Source organism: Balaenoptera borealis (genome assembly GCF_965194805.1).
Source record: "Balaenoptera borealis genome assembly, chromosome: 18".
Taxonomy (NCBI): Eukaryota; Metazoa; Chordata; class Mammalia; order Artiodactyla; family Balaenopteridae; genus Balaenoptera; species Balaenoptera borealis.
In genome coordinates, this window is record NC_138877.1 from 22,484,006 (window position 1) to 22,510,167 (window position 26,162).

The 26,162-nt window shown below is 41.9% G+C and overlaps 1 protein-coding gene and 1 long non-coding RNA gene across 2 annotated transcripts in view; one reads left to right on the forward strand and one right to left on the reverse strand.

Moving 5' to 3' along the window:
* COG3 (component of oligomeric golgi complex 3) overlaps positions 1–16,911 on the reverse strand; it is a 63,522-nt gene extending 46,611 nt beyond the window's left edge. The window contains exons 1-5 of the mRNA XM_082365392.1: positions 16,805–16,911; positions 12,808–16,323; positions 3,726–3,872; positions 1,454–1,515; positions 239–404 (exon numbers count right to left, since the gene is read on the reverse strand). Of these exons, the coding sequence (XP_082221518.1) occupies positions 239–404; positions 1,454–1,515; positions 3,726–3,872; positions 12,808–12,981 (549 nt within the window). The 5' untranslated portion in view covers positions 12,982–16,323; positions 16,805–16,911. The remainder of the gene's footprint in view (positions 1–238; positions 405–1,453; positions 1,516–3,725; positions 3,873–12,807; positions 16,324–16,804) is intronic.
* Positions 5,411–21,795, forward strand: LOC309615734. The gene is made up of 3 exons (XR_014237031.1): positions 5,411–12,674; positions 16,757–17,022; positions 19,005–21,795. It is a non-coding gene; the product is annotated as an uncharacterized lncRNA (long non-coding RNA).
* The last annotated feature ends 4,367 nt before the right edge of the window (positions 21,796–26,162 follow it).

A 26,162-nucleotide genomic window follows, 5' to 3' on the forward strand; every position in this document is an offset into this window, starting at 1 on the left:
ACTGTACTGAGACCTAACAGCTCAAAACCTACGAAAGCTTGCCCGTGCCCCTGCTGACATAAGTTTAAAAGCAGGCTGTCAAAGTAATAATTTGCATGCTTAATTAGCACAGGGCCATACAGAGAAGTATTCAAAATATACTTGGAGAAATAAAGGAAATTAGAATTAAATTGTATTCATCTATTTAAAAATAAAATATTAAACATAGTCACTGACACTCTCTCCTACTCCAAATTACCTGTTCTTTCAGGAGCTGTTCACAGGCTTCATGCAGGGTTCCTGTCTTATTGGATACAAAAAGATACTGTTTCTGCAATGATTCCAGATGCTGAAGAGCACTGTTGACATCATTCAATATAGCATCACACTGCTCCTGAAACCCAGACAAGTAATCCCTCATCTGTCTAGAAAACAGAACCAAAAGGGGATTGGCAATAATATTTTCCCCCAATAAGCACAGACAATAAACAACAAGGTCTCGTTTTCCCCCAAATGCTTGCATTTCAGAAGGAAAGTCTGACCTATTGACAAAAGTTTATTATATTCAGAAATATAGCAAAAACTATGTCACAAACTGTTTCAATACTTAAGAAGGAAAATGATTGAAACTATGAGCAATAAAAGGAATCAGCCTTCAAGCCATAAACTGGCTTTTCACATGTAGGACAATAAATCATGGGCTCAACTTTCAAAGACTGGGACACCAGGCCCATCCCAAGGTAACAAGAAGGTCCATCCTTCAGGTCATGTCTGCCTTTGAGAGATGGTGTGATGTCATGGAAAGAATTTTGGACTTGGAATTGGAAGACCTGAGTCCAAGTCCCAGCTCTGCCCAAGTCTCCATGACATTAGGCAAGTATTTAATAGTTCCAGGCCTCAGTTTACTCATTTGTAAAATGGGAACAATAACACCTTTCCTTATAGAGCTGCTATGAAGATTAAATGGAATCATACATCAAAGAGCCTAACACAATGCCTAGCAATAGTAGTCACTTAATTAATGTTAAATGAATACAAACGTTCAACCCACAGTCCCCAAATCAGCTAGAAGCAGTACAGTCACTTCCCCCATGCCGTCAATACACACAAACAACATAGTTCACACCCAGCCTAGCTGGCCATCGCTGAAGTCTCTTGGGTCTCTCCCTCTAAAGAAAGGCAGCAAACACCTCTTAGAGTTCCTGACAAAACTCCCACTTGATTCCAAGCCTTTCTAGACTTATCTAAAATGAACCTCTGCCCCTCCTAACCTATTAATTACAATGTGACTTTTTTTTAAATCACACAACTTCCAATACCAGTTGGAATGACCCACATCCTTTCTAGCTATTCTTAAAGAAAATGTTGCTGTTCAAGTTTTCTTTGTACCTTAATTTTGTTTAAAGGCACAGATAATGAAATGCTTAAGATGATCTAAGAATTAGGACAGCCAACAAATATAAGAGCCACATACCTATATTTAGTTCCTTCATCCTGATCCATCTGAGTTTGTAGCTTTGCAAACCATGAGAAAAACTGGAAAAATAGGGTATTATGTTGTCAACAAAACTAAAACAGACAAAATGAAAAGTGGCTACATGCTAAACAGCAAGTCAAAAGGGTAGACACTAAGTCTTACTGTTTGGGTCTCAGACATTAATAGCTTTAAGCCAGGAGATGATAATTTAATTGCATGGTCAGTGTCTACATTCCAGGAAAAGCAATGTATCTTAAAAACACGAGCCATTTTCAGAGTTAAATAAGAAAAAGTATTAACACGATAATATGTAGAAATAAACATTTCTTCCTAAGAAGTTAATGCCTACCTGCTAGTTTGCCAAATTTGAGTAGGTAACAGAGAGCTTTGGGTAAATATTAATGTTATCTAATAATAATTGTGAGAACATAAGCTCAGAAATAATATAAAGGAGTGGTTTAGAAACATAGCTTTTGCATCAGCTAAACCTGGGTTTGAATTCTGGTCTTACCATCAAGTTGTATACTTAAAATGAGTACATTTTATTGTATGTAAATTATAACAATGTATTAGATCTTTTTTTTAATTTAAAGAGAGATATGCAAGTGCAAATTTAATCCAGAAGATCTTTTTTTTTTTTTCCAAATAGTCCAAGTAAATTCACAGACATGGTGCAAGATTACCTTCTATAATTCTCAAGTGGGATTCGAAGTCAAAGGTATGCTTTATTCTCTCAAGATACGACTCTTGCCACGTAGCTTGGCTTTCGTTTCCTGAACACTGATTGTGTGCTTGGCACACACTGCATTTACATGCATTATCTAATTTAATTCTCATAAAAGTCCTATGAGATAAGTATACAATTATCTTTGTTTTACACATTAGGAAACAAAAGACCTGAGAAGATAAGTAATTTGCCTAAGCTCACAAGGATGGTAAGTGATAGAGGTGACCTTCAGATCCAGGTTAGTCTAACTCAAGAGCTAGAGCTCTTCATCACTTTGCAGCACTGCCTCTCTTGACTTAGTGCAGAGGTCCCCAACCTTTTTGGCACCAGGGCCCGGTTTCATGGAAGACAATTTTTCCATGGACCCGTTGGGGGCAGGGGGGGATGGTTTCGGGATGATTCAAGTGCATTACATTTACTGTGCACTTTATTTCTATTACTATTACATTGTAACATATAATGCAATAATTATACAACTCACCATAATGCTGACAGGAGGCGGAGCTCAGGCGGTAACGCGAGCAATGGGGAGCGGCTGTAAATACAGAAGCTTCGCTCGCCCGCCGCTCACCTCCTGCTGTGCAGCCCGGTTCCTAACAGGTCACGGACCACTACCGGTCCGTGGCCCGGGGGTTGGGGACCCCTGACTTAGTGAATATGCAATTCAGCACATTTGCTTTATGTTTCACTCGGTAAATGCCTTTTTTAATTGAAGTATGGTTGATTTACAGTGTTGTGTTAGTTTCAGGTGCATGGCGAAGTGATTCAGTTTTATGTGTGTGTGTGTGTATCTGTTCTTTTTCAGATTCTTTTCCCTTATAGGTCATTACAAAATATTGAGTATAGTTCTCTGTGCTGTACAGGAGGTCCTTCCTCAGCTTTGATTCTTAAGAGGACAGAAAGATGAGACAGAGGAAGCAGCAGAAGAAACTACTGTACATTTAAGTCTATAGTTGGGAATAAGCAAAAACCAAGAGATTTCACATGCTAAATTTCAGAAAAATAACTATAAGCATTCGTCTAAAGAGCATATTGAGGTTTTTAAGAAAGAAATTACCTAGCAACAAGCAGTGAGGGGTACGGCTGGGGGGGTCTGCATGTGTGCATGTGTCCACGCACATGCATGTTGGGGGACACATTAACACAGACACATACTGGGAGGAGGTCTAAAGGGCATAAAATATCAAAACCTTAATAAATATAATAGTCTATCCAAACTTGGAATAGCACATTTTTATCTGTACTGCAAATAAAACTGGGCAACAGGTTCATTTAAAACACTTAAGAAATAACCACAACTAACACAAAATCAAAAATGTTCTAGAAAGAGACACAGCTTTGGGAAAGATCACTGGTGTTCTCCTTACTTGGTGCAAGTAATATATCCTTCTTTCTCCAGCCCCCCCACCCCCCCCCCAAAAAAAAAAGATGTTCTAGAAAGACTTTAACTACAGTTTCAAATGTTCAGAACTTTTAATTAGGACCTCTGTCTTGAGACATTTAAAACAATCAAATATCCTTAGAAATAATGCTGCCATTCACCTGCTGTGCAGTTTCAATTCTTTCTTCTTCCATTTCTAAGGAGGTGAATCCCTTCAAGAGAATGTCTTCTGTAGATTCAGGCACTATTGAAGCCTGTGCAATGGGCAGCGACTGGGATGTTAAATTGCACAAGTCTTCAATTGGGAGCTTGAAAAAAAAAGAGCCACAAAGATATTCAAATAACTTGAAAATTCTCTAAACTTAACTCAACATTGGTATTCCATCTCAGGTGTTTTGAAACAGAAAGAAATGTTTTCTGTTAAATCATCTGATGTTAACAAGTGCCATATAATACTTATAACTGGGTTCTCTCTATATTAAATGCTGGTCTCAAAATATAAACATGACACCAATATCCAACCATTTGCAAAGTATGGTTTTTGAGTTACCTTTTGAAAACTGGTGGAGAATCTGTACTAATCCACACACCTTTTCCTACTGGAACCTCTTGTGACCTAGCACCAGTCAAAGACAAAACCTGCGTGCTAATGAAAGTAGCCGGCCCTCTCCATTATCAACACACAAGCCTCACCTCATTCATACGAACCACAGAAAACAAATCGCACCCAAGAATCAACTACCAACAACTATATCCCCTTCTACTATTTCTACACTGCTGTCACACTTCACCCACATCTTTTTGCTGACAAATTCTGAAATTACAACTGAAAAGAAAGAATTTCAGAATTTCCCATCAGCTTCAGAAAAGCCTCACCTTGACGCCATCAGACCTACAATACTGTCTAGTTTGCCACTACTAAAGATATTACAGGTGTTGATTTACCTAGGGTCATACAGACAAGCTGTTTTTGGACCTAAAAGAAAGGGAGTGTGAATGCTGGGGAAGGTAAAAAGGTGGAATTATTTCGTTTCAATCCCAGTTTCTGCCCTTAAGGCATGACATCTAAGGTCCAGCAATAAAGGACCTTAATCCAAGGCCTTAGGAAACTGCCTCCTGTCTATTTTTCTAGATACAGAAATTTCAGCTGAAGACAGTATTTTCTCTTCAAAGCTAAAATAAAATAAGCTAGATGCAAAATGCACCATCATTAATTTAGAAATACAACCCTTTAAATATGGGGGGAGGGAATTCCCTGGCAGTCCAGTGGTTAGGAGTCAGCGCTTTCACTGACTGTGGAACCTAGCTGTGGGCCCAGGTTCCATCCCTGGTCTGGGAACTAAGATCCTGAGAGCAGTGCAGCATCAAAAAGAAAGAGAGAGGGGACTTCCCTGGTGGTGAAGTGGTTGGGAGTCCGCCTGCCGATGCTGGGGACACAGGTTCGAGCCCTGGTCCGGGAAGATCCCACATGGTGCAGAGCAACTGAGCCCGTGCGCCACAACTTCTGAGCCTGCACTCTAGAGCCCGCAAGCCACAACTACTGAGCCCGTGTGCCACAACTACTGAGCCTGCGCTCTAGAGCCCGCGAGCCACAACTACTGAGGCCGTGTGCCTGGAGCCCATGCTCTGCAGTGGGAGAGGCCATCGCAACGAGAAGCCTGTGCACCACAACTAGGGAGGGCCCACGCACAGTAACAAAGACCCAACACAGCCAAAAATAAATAAATAAATAATAAAATAAATTTAAAAAAAAAAAAGAAAGAGAGAGAGAAAAAGAAAGGAAGGAAGGAGGGGGAAGAGAGAGAGAGAGAGAGAGAGAGAGAGAGAGGAAGGGAGGGAGGGAGGAAGAAAGGGAGGAAGGAAGGAAGGGAGGAGGGAGGGAAGGGAGTTTGGTACCTGGGTTCAAGCGGGGTTGCACCTCCGGGCACGGGAAAGCACATTACAGTGCGGCCTGGTGTGAACCCTGCTCCTGCTCACGTAAGCAGCTGTGTTACAACGGGCAAATTACTTAATGCTTCCAAATCTCTATTTCTTCTCTGTAAAATAGGAATTACATTATCCGTATCATGAGGCCATTGTGAAATGAAGAAAACACAGGTGTAAGGAAACAGGCCCCTTGGACCACTGGGAAGCTGCAGACAGAAAGAAAGTGTTCAGAAAGGTCCTCAATCTGCTTTCTCCCCACAGATGAGTCTGACTCAAGAGGAGCCAGCAGGGTCCTGGATGTACGAATATGTGTCTTACTAAGGGCATCACTTGTTCAATATAAACTCTTCCTGAATGGTGACGCAATCCGTGAACAGAAAAGGACTGTTGGGCAGGAAGAATTAAGTTTCTGAAATCTGGTGAGAACCTATCTTGACTCTAACGTGTCACCAGCAACTGTGTGCTGCCACCAGAGGTTCTGAGGACAGAGGAAGCCGAGCTGAGCTAAGCCTACCGGCTCATGCTCTGTGCACCCATTCCAGTTACCAACAACAGGCTGTCTCCTCGGAGACAATGCTACGTGTATTTAGCATAATGCCTGCCGTATAATAAACACAATCAACCGGAGCCGCTTCTATTTATCATATTATTATTATTATTCCTACTTATTAGTAGTAACAAAGTAAATTTATTTCTTTTAATTTATTTATTTTTATTGAAGTATAGTTGATTTACAATGTTGTGTTAGTTTCTTGTGTACAGCAAAGTGATTCAGAAATATGTGTGTGTATATATATATATATATTCTTTTTCAGATTCTTTTCCATTATAGGTTATTACAAGATATTGAATATAGTTCCCTGTGCTATACAGTAAATCCTTGTTGTTTATCTATTTTATATATAGTAGTTTGTACCTATTAATCCCAAACTCCTTATTTATCCCTCCCCCACTTTCCCCTTTGGTAACCATAAGTTTGTTTTCTATGTCTGTGACTCTGTTTCTGTTTTATAAATAAGTATTTGTACCACTTTTTAGATTCCACATGTAAGTGATATCAAATGATATTTCTCTTTTTCTGTCTGACTGACTTAGTATGATAATCTCTAGGTCCATCCATGTTGCTGCAAATGGCATTATTTTATTCTTCTCATGGCTGAGTAATATTGCATTGTATATATGCCACATCTTCTTTATCTATTCATCTGTCAGTGGACACTTAGGTTTCTTCCATGTCTTGGCTATTGTCAATAGTGCTGCTCTGAACGTTGGGATGCATGTATCTTTTCAAAGTAGAGTTTTCTCCTGATACATGCCCAAGAGTGGGATTGTTGAATCAAATGGTAACTCTATTTTTAGTCTTTTAAGGAACCCCCATACTGTTTTGCATAGTGTCTGCACCAATTTACATTCCCATCAACAGTGTAGGAGGGTTCCCTTTTTACAGTAAGTAAATTTACAAATCAGAATCTATACTGCTTCTTGGGAACAGAATCGTCTAAGTTACGTTTACAAAATTATAGTTTATTAGTAGTAAAATTTAGTTATATATGAACAGATCATGACAAAATTCAAACACATAATTCTATCAGCACTGTTTACACAATACCTAAGGAGGAAAAGGGATACCTAGGGAGGAAAAGGGAGAGAGACATGGATCAGGTGCAGATTTGAAAAATATACCAGAAAGCACATGGAGGCTAGGCTAAAAGAATGCTAGACAGAGTGTTGCTTGCACCCTAATAAGAAAAAGACAAATAATCTACAAAATCAGGTTCTTGAAGCCATCAGAGAGTTGAGGTTCCAGAGTAACCAAGTAGCTTAAAATCTAGAAAAAGATAGGTATCTCCAGGCAGAGACAGAGTGAGAGCACGGGCTTACTGTGGCAGATTATGGAAAAATAGATGACAAATGCCACACAAGTAGGTAAGAATTAGGCTAAAATTTCTTTCAAATTACTAAATGCTAGAGGATGGGTGAGTACAGAATGCTTGGAAGTCACAGACACAAGGGGAGTTTGCACCCACTCACGTGGTCTTCACAGACCTCCACCAGGTGCTCACGAGAAAGAATGAGGACTGGTGGTGCAGGCTTAGAAGAGGAGGGGCCTGGGGAAAGTGGGGCACAAAGCCCCATCCACACCCTTCTACCCAGTGGAACAAAATCTTAAGACACTGAAAAAAGGGCAGCAAGCCCTATCAACCCTAGGGCACAGAGGAGAACACACTACAGCCGGGGAAAGGGAAAAGAAAACAACCACTACCCCTGGAGGAGAGGCAGGAAAGAACCCAAGACCCAGAACATCAGAGGTCTCCTACTGCTGGAGGAGGGCAGAGTCAGTAAGAAACTCCACCCCTGAGTCCCAGGGGCAAAAGGCCTGCCTAAGACTGAGACTGGACACTGATGACAGAAAACGCCCACCTACCACCACCAGGCTATAGAGCGCCAGCAATGCTCTCCTGTGGGAGGGGCAAGAGCACAGACACCCTCTGAGACACAGGCGCACAGCACACCAAAAGCTGAGGGTTGAGAAGGAAGGTTAAGAAGACCCTGCAGCAGCCCAGCCCCAATGCTAGGCAAAAAGTAATGAAAGAGAAGTTTGAAGCCAGTGGTAAACTAAAGGCAACCAGAACAAAAACAAAACCCAAACCTAGCCCACTAACCCAAACCTCCACACTAATGACCTAACAGAGTAAGTGTACTCATTCCCAGGCATTCACGCTATTTCCCTCATTCTCAAATGTCCTGCATACAATGTACAGTATTCGACCAAAAGTTACATTAAACAGCAAGGAAAAAAACCCAGCTCATTGTCAAGAAACGAAGCACTCAACAGAGCCAGACTCAAGAGATGATCTCGATATTGGAACTATAAAATAAGGAATTTAAAATAACTGCAACTAATATGTCAAAGGCTCTGGTATGAAATATAAATAAAATGAATGAACAGACACAGAAGTTCAGCAGAAAAATAAAAACTATACATGTCCAACAGAAATGCTGGAAATAACCATTACTGTAACAGATGAAAAATACCTGCAATAGACTCATCGGTACACTCAACACAGCTAAGGAAAGAATCAGTGAACTTGAAGATAGGTCAATAAAAATCAGCCAAAATTAAACATAAAGAAGAAACAGAGTGGACAAATAAAAACTGAACACAACATCCAAGAACTGTGGGATGGTATCAAATGATCTAATATATGTGTAATCTGAATCTCAAAATAAGGAGAGAAAGAGAGAACAGGGTAGAAGAAATATTTAAAGAGATAACAGTTGAGAATTTTCCGAAAATAATGGAAGACACAAAGCTACAGTTCTGAGCTCAGAAAATCCCAAGCAGAATGCACATGCATGTGTGCGTGAGCACACACACACACACACACACACACACACACCACCCCTAGACACATCACATTCAAACTCAGAAAGAAAATCAAAAGTCATAGAGAAAAACTTAAGGCAGTCAGAGAGAAAAAGATACATTATATACAGGGGAACAAAAATAAGAATTAAAGCAGACTTATCAGAAATCATGCAAATCAGGGGACTTCCCTGGTGGTCCAGTGGGTAAGACTCCAAGCTCCCAATGCAGGGGGCCTGGGTTCGATCCCTGGTCGGGGAACTAAATCCCACATGCATGCCGCAACTAAGAGTTCACATACCACAACCAAGAAGCCCGCATACCACAACTAAGACCTGGCACAGCCAAAATAAATATTTTTTTTTTTTTAAAGCTGCTTTTTAAAAGCTTATGAGGGAGTTCCCTGGTGGTCTAGTGGTTAGGACTCGGCGCTTTCACTGCCATGGCCTGGGTTTAATTCCTGGTCAGAGAAATGAGATCCCGCAAGCCACGCAGCATAGCCAGAATAAAAAAAAAAAAATTTTTTTAATAAAATCTTATGAGAAGATGCCCCCATTAGGTACATTTGCCCAGCTATCTTCTTTTCTCAAAGCACCTGGAATAGAATGGCAAATCAAGAAGGGTGTGTTGCAGGGAGATCAGATCGGTGCTTTGTGACCACCTAGAGGGGTGGGATAGGGAGGGTGGGAGGGAGACGCAAGAGGGAGGGGATATGGGGATATATGTATACGTATAGCTGATTCACTTTGTTATACAGCAGAAACTAACACACCATTGTAAAGCAATTATACTCCAATAAAGATGTTTAAAAAATAAAATAAAATAAAATAAATGGTAGAACTGTTAAAAAAAAAAAAAAAGGGTGTGCTGGTGTCACAAACTTTCCTGTTCTGACTACTCTTTCACTCCTGAAGAGGAGATGCTGACCGAATGCCTCTGGCTTACTCGCACTGTCCTGGCTTCCAGATGGAGCAGACATTTACCACCAGAGAGAGAAGAGCACAGACCTAGGCTCCTGGTTGGTCCTGGATAGCTACTGTCCAGCTTACACAAATGGGGACACTAACATATTAAATACTAATTACAATAAACTATCGAGCCTTGCCTGACCAGCTGAGCAGCTCCAGGAAAAAACAAGCAAATATACCTTTCTCTCCCAAACTTTACTTCTTGCACAGTTCTAGGTTGGAGAAAATCACTTTTGTAATCAACCTAATAAATTCATTCCCTAAATGAAACCTAATGTTACCTACTCTGGAGCAAATCATTGAAGAGGTATAGATGGAGTTTCAAAACCTTCCTCCAGGCACCTAACCTCTTCTTTTCTTACCTTTGGTCTGAGTGACACCTACAGAGTACCAGCTCAGGATCATAACATTCTAATCTATTCTTTTAAGGTAATAATCATTTGGGGAGAAAAGCACATGAATAATAGAATACTGGCAGGTAGCTTGCTGTGTGCACTTTATATACTTGATTTAGTTCTCATAACTCCCTGTGAGGCAAGTACTATTATAATCCCCATTTTATAAAGAAGAAAACAGGCTCAGAGAAGTTAAGTATCATGTCTAAGGCCACACAAACTTTAGGAAAACAACAACCGTAACAGTAAATTACAGGTAAATTTCAGGGTAAATTATCTCAGCATTTTATCGGGAATTACTAAACTCAGCAGAAAGAAAAAGGCCCTCACTACTAAAAAATTTGCCCTGGCTACAAGAAACCAGTCTACCTAATATTCTACTGCAAATTTTCTTATCTAACACCAAATAAAAGGGTATATAAGACTAGTTCTCCTAAATAAAAAGGAAAGCTATAAACAGCTTCATGATATTTGCTGAGACTTAGCTGGCCTCTTGCTATTCAACTAACTTGCCCAGTTCCAGTTGTCCAGGATGTAATTTATCTCCTGAAAATTGTGAAACGCTACAGAAAATCCTTTACAGGTTTTTATTTTGGTTGGACAAAATAAAATTGAGGCATTCTTTCTCAGCGCCAGTGTTAAAAGAGTGGTAACAGGGATAAAAAATTCAGTTCCAAAGTCTTCCCACCAGACATATAAAGGAAAAAGAGGGCTGTCGAAAGCTGAAGAGCAATGAGAAATTCCCCCTCAAAGATTCCAGGATGGGTAAATAACAGGCTGGTATTTCATTCTCACAGCAGTCCAATGCCAAGGTTGCATGTACCAGAAGACCCTCACTGAACCCTTGAACTTGTCAAGCTCATCCCCTACCCAGGGCTTTGCAATGCTTTTTCCTCCAGCTGGAAGGTTATTTCTCTAGTCTTTGCAAGACCGGCTTCTTGTTTTCCATCATGAGTTCTCTCCTTAGGCGGTTACTTTCTTAGAAAGGCCTTCCCTCTTTATCTAAAAGGGCACACCTCATTCCTTGGTGTTATACCATCCTGTTTGATTTTCCTTATATCATGGACGACTGTCTGAATTTACCTTCTTTGTTCTTTTTCACATGCTCATAATCACCGTAATTATGTCAGCTCCATGAGGCTAGGGATCTTGTTTTTCTTATCTTTCCGTCCCCCCATTCCTAGCCCCAGGTAGGCACATAATATATGTTAAATGACTGCATGGGGCTAATGGTAGGTATTATGTTGCATAAATATCAAATAACGGGGTGAAAATGAAGAGATTCCATTTACTTCACTCCAAACCCTTTCCTTCATGCTCAGTGGGAATAATAATATTTTATGACCCAAGACATTAAAAACAAAATGGGTCACTTTTCTTATGGAGTACATTCACCACAGGTACTGTGATGTCGAAGCATCCTGCTTTGGTGGGAGGCCAAATCAATTATAAACAGACTGAAATATTTATAGAGCAAACAATTTCTATTGCCCAGAGCATAAAAGACTCCGATAGCCAAGCCAAAACAAATTTCCAACTGCTTCCTCATTTATTTCAAACACACTTCCAGCACAGAATCCTAGAGGTGGACAGAGAAACCCAAGAAAAAACACCTGTACTTTACGGCAGAGTGTGCAACGGCGAAAAGTGGCGAGAACTTTCAAACCAAAGTTCTTAACCTCTGAAGCGTTAGGGCAGAAAAAGTTTAAGTCTCTAAACTCAGTCTGCCTTTGGACACAACCGCGTAAAAAGAATGCTTCCAACATCAAAAGTAACCATCAGCACTAATAAAATAATAACCGCCTAAACCTAGCCCTCAAAACTAGAAAAAGTTTGTCAAACATCTGACTACTCATAAAATGTACTTCTTGCTATTATAACTAATTGAATTGAATCACACAAGCAGTAATAGGGATAAAATTCCAATGGCAATTAGGATTAAAAACGTTGACACTAAAACCGACAACCAGCATTATCTAATAATGTACTGACCCAGCTTTCAAATAAAAATTTTTATTGCTTTGCTATAAATCAAATATAAATCGGATCTCCCACAACCCGCACTCGATCGAGAGCTCATTGCTCAATGTGCGATCAATGAAGCTGTCACCCGGGATCAACTTTGGTCTCCCCAAGTGCCCCTATGGAAAAAGGAAGCTGGGCTATTCATTAAAGTGGTAAACAAATACCAACAGGAGGCTGTCCTGAAGCAAAGCACTTCGGGTTCAGTGCCTTCTCCTTCCGGGAGAGAGTGGGCAGCAGGACTATGGCTCGCTGACACCAGGGACACCGGGGCAAGATGCCCAGGGCAAGGCTCCCGGACAACCGCCCCACGCCGCAGGGGGCGGGCTTGGTGCCGGCGGCCAGCAGCCGTTGGACGCCCCCGCAGCCGTCCCCACGCCGGAGGGGAGAGTCGGCGGTCCGGGACAGCGTGAGGCCTGACAGCCCGGGAAGGTGAGGGGCCTCTCCCACCGGAGCCGACACTATGATCGGAGAGGAGAGGAGAGACCCTGGACGGGTCTGCAAGGTCGGGGTCCGCCGGCGCGCCCGCGGAATAGCCCAGCCCAGCTCCCGCCCGTCACCTCACCTCGGCGGGCACGGGCAGGTCCTCGGCCGCCGCCTTCAACTCCAGCACCGAGTCCGTCTGCCGGTCGGTCAGCGGCGCCGTCGTGTCCAGTCTCCCATCCCAAAGAGCCAGCTTCTCCCGAGCGTCCCGCTCCGCCGCCGCCTCCGGCTGCAGTAGCAGCGCCGCCTCCGCCATCGCCACCGCCCCAGCGGCCCGCAGCAGCAGCGGGGAGGTGGGAACCCCGACAGAGAGATGTCCGGGCCACTTCCGGGAGAGCCGGGGCTTCCAGCACGGCACCGGCGGCGGGGCGGGGCGGGGCGAGCCGGAATACCCTGACCCCGGAAACGCTTCCCCCCGCGTGGGCGGGACTTAGGCCAGGACCGACGTGGCTTTAAACGGGGTACAAGTATTTCCGGTTGGGATGTAGACGGAGAGGGCGAAGGATATAGGCCCTCACGGAAATAGACATGCCCCTACCAGAAGTCCCTTCCTCAACATCAATAACTTTATTGTTAATGTTGTTACTGACAACTGTACTCAGTGACTCTGCCGGTAGGGGCCTTCGTGAGCCCCGGCATCTACTGCCTCTTTCTGCTCACAGCCTGGTAGTCTGGGTTAGGTGTGTGGACTGATTTCCGTGTTGACATGTTGCCAGTTTTCACAACTTTTCCAACATCCAATAATTCCGCTGTTAGAAACCTAATTTATGGAAACACATAAAAACTCAAAGATTTATGTATATCAGACATCATAAATAGTATCAAATAACCACCTGAACGTCCAACATTGAAGAACTGGATCAATAATTCATGGCACAGACGTGTAATTGGAATACTGTTTTGCCATTTAAATCATGTTGTAGCTTTCAGCAGCAAAATAAATAATGATTGTATTGGGTCATAACCTGTAGAATAGAATAAATACCCATGAGTCCATACTGATATAAATAAATGACTGAATAAATAAATAGGGAAGAAGAGACAACTCCACCTTACTGAAGAATTCCAATCAATAAATGTAGAAAGAATGAGGGGAAAGAAATCATTAAGGATACTACAGTAATGATTATAGCAGGCAAAATCTAAGGATGGATGCTAAAATTAGTGGGTGAAAGTCTGAGGAGAAACAGAAATTTGCACAGTATCTCTCCAAGATATTTATTAATGGGGGGGAGGAGAGGGTGGCTGTTAACTTTACAGTGGAGAAACCTGGAAGACATACCCCCTTAACCAAATGATCAAGGTCAACATCATCACCATGAAACTCCTCGTATGATACATCAAGAACACAATATTTCTTTTGTGATATTCTTGCCAGAAATGCAAAACCACATTCTAATTATGAGAAAACATCAAACAAATTCAAATTGATGGACATCCTACAAAACAATTCACCAGTACTCTTCAAAAGTGTCAAAGTCAAAAAAAAAAAAAAGTGTCAAAGTCATAAAAGACGAGGAAAGACCGAGAAAATGTTACATTTTGGGGATGAGGGAGACATGACAAGTAGATGCAATGTGGGAGCCTGGATTGGATCTTGGGACAGAAAAGGGAGAACTATAGAATAAAATATAGATATCCAAATAAGGTCTACAGTTTAGACGATAGTAGTGTACCAAAGTTAATTTCCCAGTTTTGATTGTTGTACATGATATAGTTATGTAAGATGATAACATAAGGGGAAGCTGGATGAAGGGCACATCTGAATTCTGTAATACTTTTACAGCTTTTCTAAAGTCTAAAATTATCTCAAAGTCAAGAGTTAAAATCCTCATGTTGTAGAAAATATTTATCTCCTTGGAGAAATGATATAATTAAGAAGAATGAAACAGTGTATCATCCTACTGACCAAAGGAAACACTTTCAAAATATTCACAGATTGTTAGAATTACTACTAATTCTTTTTTTTTTTCAATGAGTTTTGCATCTAAGCATAAGGGTGTTTGTTTGTTTGTTTGAATTAGTATACCTAAAACACTTTCTCCTTTTCAGGCCAGGCTGATTCCAAAAATCTCAGAAATAAAGTTTATCCTGTTGAGTTTTGTGATAATTCTTCACCAAACATCATCCTTCAATGGCCAAATATAAGCATCTTCTCTCACAAATGTGCTTCTACTGCAGATTTTCCTAAACCTATAATCATGCTACTTTCTTCTAAACATTATTATGTTTAATTCCTTAAAATATTTTTACCAACTGGTGATTCATGATGCTAAAGGGATGCCGTGCAGGTCATGGTACTCACAGAAAAGATTTGGGACAAGGCTGAATGTCTAATCAGCTGCTGTGAGGACAAATGAGGGGAGAGAAGGGTAGATATTCAACACAATGATGCCTGGACTATTCCTGAATTGAAGAACTGGAGCTAAGAGAGGACAGCAAAGGTCCAGCAGTCACCAGCTGGCCCTGCAGGGTGAGGGAGGGACAAGAGCAATGAAACAGTAACTGCAGTGTTCGTGGGGTGTTTTCATTGCAGAACACTAGCATAGAAGTATATACATTTAAACAATGCACTGGTTGCTCAAAATACAGTGGAAAGTGTAGTATACAATATGCTGAACTCTGCTTCAGACTCTAGGGCCCTTTTCTGTATGGACAAATATTATCTAGTGTGCCCCATCCCCAGAAGAAGTACAAATTTCCTATAATGGATCCACATTTATACTCTGTATTACAAGTCAAATTTCTTCGTGTTTCCAGCTGGTGATTAGCTTATTCCCAGAAGCACTAGATGTCATGACAAATACAACTGCAGCTTTAATTTTCTACTGTCATTTTTTTTTTGACCGCACCTCACGGCTTGCAGGATTCTCAGTTCCCCGACCAGGGATTGAACCCAGGTCACGGTGGCGAAAGCGCCAAATTCTAACCACTAGACTACCAGGGAACTAACTTCCTCTACTGTAATTTTTAACAATATTATTTATTTGATTCAAGTATTGATAAGTGTTCCCATAAAAATGTTCAAGTTGATATAGTAAACACTCATATAGCATGTATCTGTACATATGCATGTACATATAAAGCACACAGGTATTCATATCGTGTGTGCATGAAAGAGAGAGAGAGAGAAATGAGAAGACAGGATTGCATAGGCTATCTCGGGAAAAGGACAAAGATGAGGTCAGAGGAGTCTCATCCCCAAGTGATCAAGGTCCCATATCACAGTAGATGACATTTTGTTTGTAAGGTGTTATTCAGATTTCCCTTTTGATCTCTCTTTTTTTTAAATTTATTTTATTTATTTATTTATGGCTGTGTTGGGTCTTCGTTTCTGTGCAAGGGCTTTCTCTAGTTGCGGCAAGTGGGGGCCACTCTTCATCGCGGTGCGCGGGCCTCTCACTATCGCAGCCTCTCTTGTTGAGGAGCATAGGCTCTAGAGCGCAGGCTCAGTAGTTGTGGCTCACGGGCCTAGTTGCTCCGCGGTATGTGGGATCTTCCCAGACCAGGGCTCGAACCCGTGTGCCCTGCATTGGCAGGCAGATTCTCAACCACTGCGCCACCAGGGAAGCCCCCTTTTGATCTCTTGATTGAAACCCTGTGAGTAAGAAGGTTATTCTCCCATTTAGATTTAAGCAAATAAAACACAGGATGATGAAGTGAGACATCAGACATTTGGGAAGGTGAAGGAAAAGACCACTTTTCTACACTCTTTCTAGAGGGAAACTTGCCAACACCTATCAAAACACAGGCTAGAGAAATGGAGTGAGAGAGGATAGCTCTTTGATCCAGCAATTCTATATCTGAGAATCTATCCTGGAGAAATTCTTACATATTAAAAAAAAAAAAAAAGTAGTACATGCACAGGATAGTTTGCAATAGAGAAAAAGTGGACACCTAACCTAAAACCTAAATGTTTTTCAATGGGGAAATGGTTTAGTTCCTATTATTTATTGCTACCTAACAAACTAACCTCAAAATCATGCCCTAAACGAACCACCACTTTGTTCTTATCTTTCATAATCTTGCAGGTCAGGAATTTCTAGAGGGCACATCAGAAAAGACTCCTCCCTGCTCACCATGTCTGGAGCCACAGCTGGGGAAACACAAATGGCTGCAGGCTGGACAGCTGGGGTCTGGCTGTGCATCTCTGCATCCTCGTGAAGTCTCAGAGCTGGTCCACCGGGTCTCTCCATGTGGTCTCTCAAGTGTGAAGACCTCAGAGTATTTGGATGTGGCTCAGGGCTGGAAGAGATTGTTCCCACTTCTTCTGCCCTTGCATCAGAAGTCACAGAAGGTCATTTCTGCTGCACTCCACCAAGCGAGTCACTATAGTCAGGCCAGATTCAAGGGGAAGGATTGACTCCACTTCTTAATGGGGGGAGTAGTTAAGAATGGGCAGCATTTTTTTTTTTTTAGGCTGCGCTGCCTGGATTGCACGATCTTAGCTCCCCGATGAGGGACTGAACCTGCGCCCTCAGCAGTGAAAGTACGGAGTCCCCATCACTGGACCACCAGGGAATTCCCTAATTTGTGTTTTAATGTTCCATTAAGAATGCATAATGTTCTACAACATATGTGCAACTATTATTGCAGACCTGTCATAAAGAAACAGAGAAAGTTTGCTTGTGGGATATATAAAAAAATATATCTTGTGAGGATAGATAATCTTGCAATGGTTTGAGGAGCCTTTCAGAAAAGGGTAGAGGAAAGGAGCTTTCCTGACAGGGATTTGTGACTGTCTGCTGACATTAAGAACATGAGCGTAAACATCACAGGAGCCTGGAAACTGAGCAACAGCTGGGCCAACTGTAGAGGAAAGGAAAGCTAGGGGCAGGGAGGACTTCAGGGGATTGACCAAGTGTTGGAATCCACTCCACTGGCCTCTGCTGGTATTAATTCCCCACGTGGTGCTCATTCAGCTTGCGACCCCCTGCCAGGAACCAGAAGGTTACACTTGTAGAACATGTAACTGAATATGTGCTAGCAGCAAATCTAAGATAAACAAACCCTGACACAAGGTCTGAAGTGGTTCTCTCCTCCTCCCAAAGTAGGTCCCTTCCTTCTCCTCTTGGCTGGGATGAAGGGAGGGGAGTATTTGTCACCTTTGGAGGTCTCCTCTGGGTGAAGACAGGGTTTCCAGCCTTCTGTTTTAAAAATAACAGCCTGGTATGCGAGGGGTGTTTTGTTTGTTTTTGATGAATCAAAACAACCAAAAAGCAAAAACATCTCTCTTCTTTTTCAAATTAAATAACTTTCATTATTATGTCATGGCATAACGGGCATTCACCCGGAATAACCTAGATCCTGCATTTTAAAATTTTCATTTGCAGATTTTTATCAGGTGTGGCTGGCATTTTGTTGAATCCAACCGACAGCTTTAAACAGGGGAAGGAGAAAAAAATGTTTTGAACTTTTTCCTTCCTTTTTTCTCACCTCCTTACTGGGATGTGAGCTTGCTAAACAACAACTGTGGGTGAGCCTCAGGGCCAGGGTTGCCATAGTTTCTATAGTCCTGGGTCCTGGCGTCCCTCCCCTCACCCTTCCCCAAGTGTGAGCATTTGTGGTTGGCGGCTCCGGGCGGGCGCCAGGTGCTAGTGGGCTTGTGGCCAGCTCACCCCAACATCACGACAGCCCCGCAGAGCCCCGGTCCTTTCCGTGCCGGAGCTGCGACTCGGGCCCCGCCTACCTGGTAACAGGCTGCTTGGGGTCACTCCCGTCCCTGCCGCAGAAGGCAGACCCCAGGCAGCCATGACCCAGCTCCCTGCTGGAGAACGCAGACGGCAGTCAGCACCCTGGCCTAGGACCTCTTTGGTTTATTCATTCCACAAGCGATGGCTGGGCTGAATTGTTCATATCCACGAGGCCGGCCACAGGGTCAGTGGTCCAGGGTGCTCACCAGCCTTCGCCTGTCCTCGTGTTGTTGCTGACAACAGTGTTTAACAGCCCGGCCCCCGAGCCCAACCACCCAAGGGTGCACCCTGATTACCTTCCCCAGGTGAACACGGGCAACTAGAAACTCTGTGCCTCAGTGTCCTGATGTGAAAATGTGTACTGAATAAAATAATAGAAGTACTTGCCCTTTGGATGTGTGGTGAGGATAGAACAAGATGATCTGTGTGAAAGCCCTAGAATGACACAGGGTGGGTGCTCAGTAAGGTTCAGGTATTGGAGAGGAAGAGAGTGGGGAGGAGGAAGAGGAAGTGGAGGAGAGGGAGAGAGAGTTAGGAGGAAAATCTTTCAAGTCGTTTAGATTTTAATCCCTCTGGAATTCTGCAGGCTGATCTTCCAAAGTCTCTAGGACTTGAGTGCAGCTGTACCTCTGGCCTGTGGGGATCTTTAAGAAACATCATCAAGCACGTTCCAAGGACAACTTCCTCAGCTGCTTTCCAGCCATTTTTCTGTGCCACATCCCAGGCGATTGGATCCACTGCCAGCAGCTACAGGGGTCTATTTCCACCTGGTTCTCAAGTGGGGTGGGGCTCCAGATGGAAGTTCGCTGGATTGAGAAGCCCTGATTCTGATGACACCCCACCTTCCCCAGGCCCCATAAGGAATCGCTGTCATACACCAAGGACATCCAAAGCGTGTGCCTTGTGTCTGAGCCAACAACAGGTAAGGAGGCCCCTTCCTACTCCTCCACGGGGTCAGAGCAGCTAGAAGCAGCTTTGTGGTGATCTCGACAGTCTCTAGCTAAGGTCACAGTGACTTCAGGCTTTGTTCCCAGAGAACAAACAGCACAAACCAATGCCTGGCTGTGTTCCCAAATAAGGGCGCTTTGACCTTCTAAGAAGAGGATTCAGAACTGGCAGAGAATCTAAAGATCATGTAATCAAACGTTTCATTCTACAGATGAGCAAACTGAGGCACAGAAAGAGGAGATGACGAGATGACCAGTCCAAAGTCCTACAGGTGGTTAATGTTAAAGTTGGAACTAGAACTTAGATAGCCTGACTTCTGGGGCTGGTGCTCTTTGTACTACCCCAGAGTTTTCCCAAGTTGAGTAATGCACAAAGCCCTCTGAAAAAATTGCAGATCCCCAATGTTGATGTAAATAACTATATTATGTTGCTAAAGTATAAAAAGAAAACTTGACCTAAGCTTTGTATGTTTACATTAAAATGGATTTATAAGTTACATACCACTAAAAGTATAAAACCAATATTCAAATTAACGAGATGGATGATATTGTCTTGCTGGAAAACGAAATTGCTGTTGGCAGCACGAAGATGGTGTTGACTGTTGCCACACAGCTGCTTTGGGGTTCACGCACTTACGTTACACCAGCAACACGCTCGATCCCCTGACATTCGAATCACCAGCAAGCCTTCACTCAGGCTGTGTCCCTAACACCATCTTGCCTTTAATGGGCTTGTACATACCATTTGCATATAAATCAATCCCTGTTCTTCTTTAATAGCTTAATTACAATAGTCTAAATACACAAATAAGGAGGGTGGTGGGGTGGAAGGGGAAATCACGTGGCAATCCTAAGACAATCATGTTGATGATTCAGAAAAAAAAGAAAATATATATATATATGTTTAAGTATATGAAATGAAAATACATACTTAAAAAATTGTCCACAGGCTCTGGTTTTAGAAATGCCGCACACTGTATCCTGCTGCCCTAAAGGCATAGATAGATAGTGGTGAAACTTCCCTATTACCTTCTGTAAATGTCCCCAGAGCCATAACTGGGGTTATGAAGTCTTAAGACTTCATCTATTAACGTCTTAGCATAGGCCTGTGGGGGACTTCTCTGGTGGTCCAGTGGGTAAGACTCCGCGCTCCCAATGCAGGGGGCCTGGGTTCGATCCCTGGTCGGGGAACTAGATCCCGCATGCATGCCAGATCCCGCATGCCACAATGAAGATCCCACGTGCCGCAACTAAGACCTGGCACAGCTAAAATAAATAAATAAATATTAAAAAAAAGAATAGGCCTGTGGAAAAAATGCCCTAAGGGACAAGAGGCAAGGGTGTTCCAGGTCAGGGATGGGAGGAGAAAGCGGAGGAGATGGAGATAGGGATCCCAAGACCTCCTTACAGTGGGTACTTCAAGTCTCACCTCAGTCAGCCCCACTCAATGACTAAAATCTGACCACTGCAAAAGACCCCTGCTAATAATGTAACATCGAGAGAATAGCTGATGTTGTAGTATAAAGTACCTCTCACCTGCTCCTTACTTTAACCCAGGAGGAAGTTGGTGAATATTATTACTATTATCTTTATTTAATGAGTGAAGAACTGAATCCCAGGAAGGTTTGTGACCTGTTCAGGATAATGGTTAGTAAAGGGCAGACGTGTCATCGGAACCAGGATTCCTGACAAGACTTTCTCTTTCTCCTTTACACTAATATTATGAAAGGGAGTGACATGAAGACGGACATTTAAACCCATTAGTGCTTTTCTGTAATAGGGCATTTTAGCAAGCATGAGTCCTAAGGGTGAGCATTACAGGCTTGAAGGAATGCCTCGAAGAGGAAAAGGCTTGAAGCTTTGGTACATTTTGTTCTACTGTAAGGCAGGAGTAGTTCAAGCGCCAAAACACTAAATCATAGCCATTGATGAGGAGGAAAGATAAAACATCAGGCTTCCATGCTCCATTTCATTTCATTGCTTACAATGAAGTCACAAAATGAAATGATTTAAAAGAAAAAATTCTTATGCCACCTGCATGTCTGCAACTCCCTCCTGAATTTTCAGAGCATATTAATTTGAAATTGCTGAATTTCTTCAGGTCCGATCCTCCAACCTATTATCAGAATCACTTCTCCTGGTGTTGGTTTGTATAGCTTCATCAAGTATTTGAAGATGTTTCCCTTTTCAAATTATTTCCTTGCTTACTTACTGTATCAATTTCTCATTCACACATCACTGAACTGTATAAATCACTTTAAATCTTGACAATTTATTTAAAATAGCAGCTTGGGCTCTATTTCATAACAGAAGAATTGCTTCCTTAGATCAGACAAATGGTCCCCTCAGCTTAGAATTTAGAATATTTTGAATCAAGCCATATTTTGAAGAAAGGCATAATTACCTGTCAAGATTTCAACCTCAAAAAGCTATGAAAAAATAAATAAATAAATAAAAATTTAAAAAAAAAGCTATGAACTGCATCTTTGCTAGTAAGAAAATTAAAAGAAATGGAATAAAAAGCATTATTACATTATGGTGATAAAAATAAACACTGGAAACATTGGTAAAACATCTTTGGAAACATCTATCATTAGCTTTATAATATTCATTTTTTTACTTCTTCTTTGGGATTCTTTCAAAAATGATAATCTTAAGTATTTTTTTAAAAAAGCTTCAGACTCTGCAGTTCAGTTTACCCTCCAGAGCTCCCCTCCAGATCAGGCTGAAAGCAGAACATAACACCACATTCCCATGCAGCAACTTCTCCATCCCTATCTTGCTTTCTTCCCTCCCTTCCTTCCTTCCCACCCTCAATAAATCATGAGTACACACACACACACAAAATAAATCAAGTTAAAAAAAATAAAAAAGCTTTACGCAGAAAGCTGTTCATCATAGGCTACTAACAAACATTTGTAAACAATTTACATATAGAACTATGGTAAATTTGTTTGATGGCCTACTAAGACAGTGGTTTTAAATTGTTTAAATTTTACTGGTATTTTCTGTTTTTATATATTTTTAAATGAGTATGGGCTACTTATAATGATGGCACATATTAATTATTCCTATATATTTTTAAGTTGTTGGCATGTGTATATTGTATAGCATTAGGGATCTCAAAACATAACCAATTACCCATTTATTCATTAGCTCATCCACTTATTAAAATCTTTGGTGTGTACTTACTAGGTGCCATGTTGTGTGCTGGTCTGAGTCTTCAAAACTAAATAAGAACATTTCGTGCCTTCAAGGAGCTTACAATCTAGTAAAACAAGCCGACAAATACTGGAAAGTATATTATGATTTGAGGTGCAGTCCCACTAGAATAAGCATAATTACATATTACAGAAAGCACAGAAGAAAAACATTGAATCCATTCTTGGAAGATCAGGGTAGGTGTCCTGGAGGAAGGGACCTCTAAGCACGGCGTTTGGCATATAGTCAATGCTCAATAAGTGTATTTTGAATGAATTGGCATCTGAAGGAAAATAGGACAAAGAAGGAGAAACCCTTTTAAGCCAGAGGGAAACAGTGTGAGCTAAGGCCTAGAAGTGAGAATATAGCACATTTTTAGGAAGTCAAAAATTTTACAATATGGCTGGAATTTGGAGTTGCAGGTGGAAAGGTGATGAGAGAGGAAGCCAAAGAAGTGAGTAGGGACGAGACCAGGAAACCTCTGGGCGCCACGCTAAGGAGTCTGGCCTCTACACTGAGGAGACTGGGTAGTGAGGACACTGTCAGATTGGCTGTAGAAAGGTCCTTGATAGGATGATGTGTGTATTGACAGGCCAGACCGGAGGTGTGGACATAGAGTGGAGGCTGTTTCAGCATCTAGAAGGCCTGAACTCAGGAGTGTCCATGGAGATGGAGAAAGGAGGATGAACGGAAGAGATATTAAGATAAAATCCACAGGGCTTGAGGTTTACTTGAATTGAAATAAAATGGCCAGAGAGGGGCCAGGGTGTCTGGCAGTAAATGGAAGCGGTGCGGGGTAGACAGACAGCATCAAGCATGAGCCGTTGCTAAAGGCATGAGTACGGGGCTCAGGCTCCCATGGCAGGCAGTTCTACTGCATTACTACCTTGCCCTCAAACCACACCTATGGCATCACTGGGATTTCCCTATGGCCAATGGACAGAGGAAGAAAAAACTTAGCCTGGTTTATAGATGGTTCTGAACAATATAGAGGCACCAACCAGAAGCGGACTGCTGCAGTGTGCCAGCCCCAGTTAGGAGTGTCACTGGAAAATAACTGGGTGGCGGGGGGGGGGAAGAAAATCTGACCACTCAGACTTCAAACAGTACCTTTGTACTACCAGGGCTGGAAGTCTTGAATCTATGACCATGGCCAAGGTGGTGAGTCTCCATCATTAGTGCCCCCCCAGAGTTACTACATCTACGCCCTGCTCTATGCTTTTGGGTGATGGCTCCTTGAATGTGGATTGGATTACTCAGGTCTCTTTACTTTCTAGTTTCCAGTTGGGTTATTCAGTGAAAACAGTGGCAGAAAATTGGAGAGGGAGAGAGAACAGGGCATTCTTTCATGCTCTCCCTGTTTCACTGCTGTGTCCCTGGTCATAGCTGTGTCCTTCTATGATCACAGTTCCAGCCCAATGGCCCCTCCTCCACAACTGCAACTTTCACTAGGCTCTGGTGACTTGATTTCCTAGCCTTGCCTCTTAAACAACCAACGTACCAAAGAAGGCACAAGGGAAATTAGAAATACTTAGAGATAAATGAAAGTGAAACACAACCTTACAACTCAAGCAACTAGAAAAAGAAGAATAAACTAAACCCAAAGCTAGCAGAATGAAGGAAATAATAAAGATTAGAGCAGAGATAAATTAAATAGAGAATGGAGAAAATAAATGAAACCAAAACTTGGCTCTTTGAAAAGATTAACGAAATTCACAAACCTTTAGCTAGATGGACTAAGAAACAGAAGCCTAAAATTACTAAAATCAAAAATGAAAATAGGGACATCACTACCAATTCTACAGAAATAAAAAGGATTATAAGAGACTACTATGAATAATTGTACATCTGCAAATTGGATAATCTAGATGAAATGGACAAATTCCTAGAAACAGAAAAACCTACCAAGACTAAGTCAGGAAGAAATAGAAAATCTGAATAGACCTATTACTAGTAAGGAGATTGAATCAGTAATTTAAAAATCTCCTAACCGGACTTCCCTGGTGGTCCAGTGGTTAAGAATCCGCCTTCCAATGCAGGGGACGTGGGTTCAATCCCTGGTTGGGGAACTAAGTAAGATCCCACATGCTGCGGGGCAACTAAACCTGTGTGTCGCAACTAGAGAGAAGCCCACACGCCACAACTACTGAGTCTGTGCACTCTGGAGCCCGCATGCCACAACTAGAGAAGACCGAGTGCCACAACTACTGAGCTTGCGTGCTCTGGAGCCAGTGCACGTCACAACTAGAGAAGCCCACGCACCGCAACTGGAGAGAAGCCCACAACAAAGAGCCAGCACACTGCAATGAAGACCCAGTGCAGCCAAAAAAAAAAAAAAAATCTCCTAACAAAGAAAAACCCTGGACCTGATGGTTTTACTGGTGAATTCTACCAAACATTTATGGAAGAACTAATACCGATCTTTCTCAAAGTTTTCCAAAAAACTGAAGAGGGAACATTTCCTAACTCATTCTATGAGGCCAGCATTACCCTGATAACAAAGCCAGACAAAGACATTACAAGAAAACTACAAATATCCCTTATGAACACTGATACAAAAATCCTCAAAAAAAACACTAGCAAAGAGAATTCAGCAGCATATTAAAAGGATTACACACTATGACCAAGTGGAATTTATTCCTGGAATGGAAGGATGGTTCAACATATAAAACCTGATCAATATAATATGCTACATCAACAGGATGAAGGAAAAAAACCCACATGATCATCTCAATTGATGAAGAAAAAGCATCGACAAAATTCAACACTCAACAAACTAGGAATAAAGGGAAACTACCTCAACATAATAAAAGCCATATATGAAAAACCCACAACAAACATCATACTAAATGGTGAATGATTGAAAGCTTTTCCTCTAGGATCAGGAACAAGGCAAGGATACCCGTTTTCACCACTTATATTCAACATCGTACTGGCAGTTCTAGTGAGAACAAATAGGCAAGAAAAAGAGATAAAAGGCATCCAAATTAAAAAGGAAGAAGTAAAATTATCTCTGTTTGCAGATGACATGATCTTAAATGTAGAAAACCATAAATATTCCACAAAAAATGACTATTAGAACTAAGAAATGAATTCACCAAACTAGGATACAAAATCAACACACAAAAATAAGTTGCATTCCCATACAGGAACAATGAACAATCTGAAAAGAAAATTTAAAAGAATTCTATTTACAACAGCATCAAAAAGAATAAAATACTTAGGAATTCACCAAGGAGGTAAAAGACTTATACAATAAAAACATTGCTGAGGGGCTTCCCTGGTGGCACAGTGGTTGAGAACCTGCCTGCCAATGCAGGGGACATGGGTTCGAGCCCTGGTCTGGGAGGATCCCACATGCCACGGAGCAACTAGGCCCGTGAGCCACAATTACTGAGCCTGCGTGTCTGGAGTCTGTGCCCCGCAACAAGAGAGGCCGCGATGGTGAGAGGCCCGCGCACCGCGATGAAGAGTGGCCCCCACTTGCCGCAACTAGAGAAAGCCCTTGCACAGAAACGAAGACCCAACACAGCCATAAATAAATAAATAAATAAATAAATAATTTTTTTTAAAAAAACATTGCTGAAAGAAATTAA